At 36.8% G+C, this 6000-nt stretch overlaps 1 protein-coding gene across 1 annotated transcript in view; it reads left to right on the plus strand.

The window, feature by feature from the left end:
* The window catches only part of LOC149829515 (putative protein S-acyltransferase 14), a 40427-nt gene extending 36259 nt beyond the window's left edge, over positions 1-4168 (plus strand). Inside the window, exons 4-7 of the mRNA XM_090015991.1 lie at positions 1559-1682; positions 1770-1855; positions 1925-1990; positions 3477-4168. Coding sequence (XP_089872117.1) covers positions 1559-1682; positions 1770-1855; positions 1925-1990; positions 3477-3602 — 402 coding nt within the window. The 3' untranslated portion in view covers positions 3603-4168. The remainder of the gene's footprint in view (positions 1-1558; positions 1683-1769; positions 1856-1924; positions 1991-3476) is intronic.
* The last annotated feature ends 1832 nt before the right edge of the window (positions 4169-6000 follow it).

Genomic DNA, 6000 nt, shown 5'->3' on the forward strand with positions numbered 1-6000 from the left:
TACAGAAAAGAAAGAAATGAAAAATGTATTTATATATATATATATATATGTACAGTTTTACATTTTAACAGTTTCATTACACCCTCACAGGTTAGGAGATGAAAATGGTGTTGGGAGGGGAGATGGGAAGGATGTTGACAACTCCAGCCTCATATCACCCCTCTCATCTCCTCTCCAACACCGGCTCCCAAACAGAGTCTTAACAACATTCTCATCTCTCAAATCGGGATTCCCAAACACCAGTGGGGTTAGGTGGTATTAATTAAAGCCTCATTAAATTCCATCTCCCTTCCCATCTCTGGCTCCCAAACAGAGCCTTAATGTATCTCAAAATATGTTTTACAACCTCTGAGTGGCCTTCATGCATATATTTTGATGATTTACAGCATTTGTACATGGGTACAAAAGGCTAACCTTTAGTACTTGGATTGTTTACAAATAATTGAAGGTTGGAGGGTTTCTTGAGAACCTTTTTAAAAGGGATAAGCGAAACTGCTGATTTGTTTAACTGGTGTTCAAAACATCTCTGAATTCTCTTAGAAAACTGATGAACATGTGTGGGAGCATAAACACATCTACACCGTAATGGTGCTGATTCACAATCTTGACCTGAACCTGTAGTAAGTGAAGCTTCTTCTGAAGATAGTTTGAGTTTGGCTCTATTTTGATTTTTATTAGGTATTCATTTCTTTTTAGTTTGAGATAGTTTCCCTTGGCTACAATTGAAACTTGAAATGGATCAGACTTGGCCAGATTGGGATTCAAACTTATCATGTACTGAAACTGGTATAGACCCACATTGTTATGCTCATTATGACAGATATGGTCCTCAGGTTCTTACACCATTTTATCCTTTTCTAAATTAAGTCTAGAAGGACCCAACTGGGATATGGTTTGAAGTATGCTAGTAGTTTTTGGGCTGGTACCTGAATGTGGACAACAATAGATGAGCAATGAGGACCATTTGCCAAAACCCTTGCCTGTCCAACCTCCAATTACAACCTGAAGGCACCAGCTGTGGCCATGATGGTGCCAAAACCAATGAGAAGGCGGACGGGGTGTGCTACTTTGCTGATTTGCCACAGAACACATACCTTGCAGTAGTAAAGTGGATGTTACACATAAATTTCCTTTTTCTCACATTTGTTTTTACATTTTCCATTTCATCCAATATCAAAAGAAGTTTTGAATTTAGAGTTAGATCTGCTATATTAAGTTTCTGCTTTTGTACTTGATTTTTGCCACAAGTCCAGTGCTTTTTCCTGCTATGACTATAATCCGAGTAGTGTAATATAAATATGCATCAGCTTTTCTATCTTCTGTAGTTTCAATTGTCCTTATTAATTATCCAATTAAATGTTTTATATACATTTTAAGAAAGATGATTCACCCTATGATTTTGATGATTATAACTGTGATGTTTCTTTCCATGGAGTGTTCCTATGAAAATAAGTTTTTCACATAGGTGTTCACATGATGTTGCTCGTTCATTTTCATGTAGCTGTTAATCTTTGTTTTTCTCGTTTTATGAAAAATTGATTTCTATCATTAAATGCAGTTATACACTTTTCTTGAAACAACCCTTGTTACATTATCTCTATTGCCGCACTTCATAGCTTTCTTTAGTGACCGAGAAATCCCTGGTACACCTGGAACTCTTGCTACCACCTTCCTGGCTTTTGGTATGAGTTCTCTTTTTCCGTTTTCTTACTGATTAATGATGTTTTTCTCTAGCTTGTGTTCTGAACTTATTCATTTGCTATATTCAGTGTTGAACCTGGCTTTTGCATTAAGTGTTATGGGGTTTTTGATCATGCATATATCTCTGGTGTCCGCAAACACAACTACTATTGAGGTAAGTATGCTGTAAATGTGTTTAATCCCTAGATTCCTTGTTCTCATTCTATGTGGGCCTTGTATTCAGGCATATGAAAAGAAGACTTCTCCTAAATGGCGGTATGATCTAGGTCGAAGAAAGAACTTTGAACAGGTGCCATCTTATCTTTTTCTTTTTTTCTTTTCTTTTTTGATAAGCATGCTGGAGGATGTGCTCCCATCTGAATTCATTTGCAAGTAAATATTGATTTTGCAATGTGTACATGAATCTGCACCACATGATTTAAATCCAATGAGGTTGTTTATATTTCCAATACGAAGTATCACCCATCTTGTGCAATGCTAAAAGAGTTTTACATAATTGAACACAAGACCCTCTAAAAGAAATAATGCAATGATCCACCAAGGCATTGAAACAAGTAATCTGGAGAATTTGGCTCTCTCCCTTCCCTTGACTCTATCAACACTCTTAATCATCTCTTGCAATATTGATTTTGCAATGTGTACATGAATCTGCACCACATGATTTAAATCCAATCAGGTTGTTTATATTTCCAATATGAAGTATCACCCATCTTGTGCAATACTAAAAGAGTTTTACATAATTGAACATAAGACCCTCTAAAAGAAATAATGCAATGATTCACTAAGGCATTGAAACAAGTAATCTGGAGAATTTGGCTCTCTCCCTTCCCTTGACGCTATCAACACTCGTAATCATCTCTTGCTGTTTACATTGGAATATTTGTCGACTCGTTCAGCAATTGTAGAACCTGAATCTCTGACAAAATGAGTTGCATCCCACCAACACCAAGAGATGGAAAGCAATTCTGAATCCATCTGATCTCTCCCAGGTACAAAAGTACACTTGAAGACTATCCACAGGAAAACCGGTTCAGAAGTGTCTATAACCAGTCCATCATTGAGCTATATCTTCACCATATGCAGAGTATTACTATTCAAGTTCATCGCTAGTATGAGTTCCCAACGAGCAGGCAAAATTTCCATGTTTAGCTCCAGAGATCGAGTGTGTGTTCATTGTGAGCCACTTGTTCCTGAAGAAATGAAGCTTCCAGATGACATGCAAGATAGACTGCCAACAACTTTCCAACTAAGCTTACTGAATTGAACGGAAAACCACTTCTTCAATTCACTAATGTATTTGAATTGGGAATCCTCGTTTTAGAAAACATCCCAACGATAGAAACCCAGATATTTGCAGCCATAATTGCAAGAAAAAGAACAGATGACCATGGGACTCCCCAGCGTTGTGGCAAAGGTGACGTCTATTAGGAAAAGAAATTGTGCTTTGGGCTACTAGTAAGATACCAAAAGTTTACATGGTAACAAAACTGCTTCGAAGATAGATTCACTTCATCTCCTACGATCTTGCTTCTTCTGAATCTTATTCTCCAACTGTTCTTTCCCAATCACTCTTTTTCAATCTTTTCTTTTCTTTGATCTCTTCTGCTTTCTTATGCCTTCATTGTTTCTATTGATTCCCAATCAGATTTTATGTTGAATGTTTTATGCTTGATGAATGATAGTATATGTGGTTGCAAGGCGAATATACTTCTAGAAATTGATGCATGTCTACATATATTGTGGAGAAAGTGATACGCATGTTATGTTGGAAGCAGGTTTTTGGAGCAGACAAGGGATATTGGTTTTTCCCTGCATACTCAGAAGAAGACTTGCGAAGGATGCCTGCCCTTCAGGGACTTGAGTATCCATCAAAACCTGATCTCGATGGTCAGGAATTATGATGGTGGCTTGTGTGTGTGTGGTGTCTCCATCTTATACCATTTGCTGGGATTAACCACGTTCTTGTGTTCGTACCTGATCTAGCAAAATGAACAGCGTGGCTTTGAGAATCAGTCTGACCTGAAAGTGGGTCTGTTGTAAAGATATGGGTATCATTGTGTGGTGAGTCTGCTGTGAAAGTTAGTGGAATATGCACCTGCTTTGGAAGTCGCTTGAGTTAGATCTGCATCAGGTGAAAAGGAGTTGCTGTGGATAGCTGTAGTCATTTGAATGATGTTATTGTTGTTACTTTCCTATAGTATACATGAGAATTGTACGGTTGTGAAATTCATATCCGCTTCTCTGTAGTGCATTAGAAAAGTTGAACAAAACAATGGTGTCATGGAGCTGTGCGTGCGCGCCATGCTCAGAGAGAGAGAGAGAAAAAACTGATACCATAAATACATGTGAAGAGCCCACAATCACTCTCTCTCATGTTATTTTGATGGTGGTGGTATTATGATTTGGTTGGTTTGAAGGATCAACCTGCATTCCTACTAATCGATCCTTTTATTTCTTAAGAGCAAAAGCCCTTGTTGTATCCGTTCCTAGATGTTAATCCATGCATCTTATTCTTTTTTGTAGTTGATATTCTTAATCAAATTGGGAAAGATTTGTACTAGGTTTTTTATTTACTGGAACAGAAAATGATGATCATGGAGGTATTAACCCAGGTTTTGATTTAGGCTATAGGCTCTGTATTATTAATTTTGTATTAAATATCCAATTATCCAAAATAATGGAAATTTTGATCCACGATGCATCATTCCAACATATCTCATCGTTCTGGACTGGTCCAGTGCATCCTATAAAAGGATGACATCATATTTCAGTTCTGACCATAGTGACAAAGAGAAGGTACACAATTGGTACTGATGTCAATGAATCAGATTTTATCCTAATTAAAATCTACATTTGGTAAGCCAAAATGCACAAAGCCTGAAAACCCCATTTAACGTTTCATTTAGCATGTTTGCAATTATATATATATATATATATATATATATATATATATATATATATATATATATATATATATATATATATATATATATATATATAGTGATGGGTTGGTGCCTAACACATTTTTGTGCTGCGCGGATGCCTACCAAGCTTTGGAAAGATTGTTTCTATTTTTTCTAAAATCTGACCATACAGATGTGATCTACATGCATGATTTTGTGAGAATCGACTTTTGGATGGTCCTATTCCAGCACCAAGTTAGGTTTTTATAAGATTAAAAAATTAACGGTTTACAATTTTAAAAAATATTAAATGCTTAAAAAATCATTTTTCTCAAAAAAACATGATCAGTGTGATTTTCTAGCAAATTGATCATGAAGAATACATCTGTAGGGTCAGATTTTTGAAAAATAACCTGAAAACTCATACAAAGCACGGTAGGCACAAAAAGCATCGAACACTTATATATATAGTGATTGGTAGTTGTGCACAGCTACACGGTGTGATGGACCGCCACTGTTCATTAAAGGAAAAAAGATGCTAAAAACGGTCCTTCAACGCTCTTTAAATCGCCACTAAAACTCCCAGTTCTGTTGGGGCCTTTAGTGATGCTTTAAAGTGTCGCTAAACATTTTTTTTTCAAAAGTTGTGCACATAGGGATGCACACGAGCCGGGTTCGAAATGAGCTTGGTCTGGTTCGGCTCGACTCGATAAGAAAAATTGGCTGTTCAAGATCGGCTCAATCTCAAGCTCAAGCCAAGCCAAGCTTGAACAGGAGCTCAGCTCGAGTTGAAGACCTTTATAAAAATTTCTGTTTTTTTTAAAATGTCAAAAGCACTTTTTAAAAGAGACGCAAGTAGTGGGATATGAACCCAACTTTCAATAGAGTTCAAAGACTTGGTAAAGAAAAGTAATATACATATATAAAATCTAAATTCTTTATATAACTATGTGAATCGAGTTTAATTGGGTTTATCGAGCCTAACTGAGCTGGACTACATGTTCAAGCTTGGCTCGTTTATGTGTATCGAGCTTAAACCTTTGTTCAAGCTTGACTCATTTATTTTTTGAACGAGCTCGAGTTGAGCTTAAATGGGTCGAGCCCGAGCTAGCTCGGCTCATTGTGCATCTATGTGCATATCCCTTGGGCCCGAATAGCGACACTCTAAAGCCTTGATAAAACTTAAAACTCACAAAAACAATATTTTTGAAGTTTTTTTAGGCGTTGGCCGTCCATCACACCTCGTGATGGATTGCACAGCAACACACACACACACACACACATATATATATATTGGGGACTGAAAACCTCTCTAATGGAGAACCCTCTCAAACCTTTCCAATAGACGTTTTATTAGATTTTGGTATTTTTTTTCAAAATTTTGACCTTACAGATG

The sequence above is a fragment of the Nuphar pumila genome, chromosome 8, assembly GCF_984573655.1.
Source record: "Nuphar pumila chromosome 8, dmNupPumi1.hap1.1, whole genome shotgun sequence".
Classification (NCBI taxonomy): Eukaryota; Viridiplantae; Streptophyta; class Magnoliopsida; order Nymphaeales; family Nymphaeaceae; genus Nuphar; species Nuphar pumila.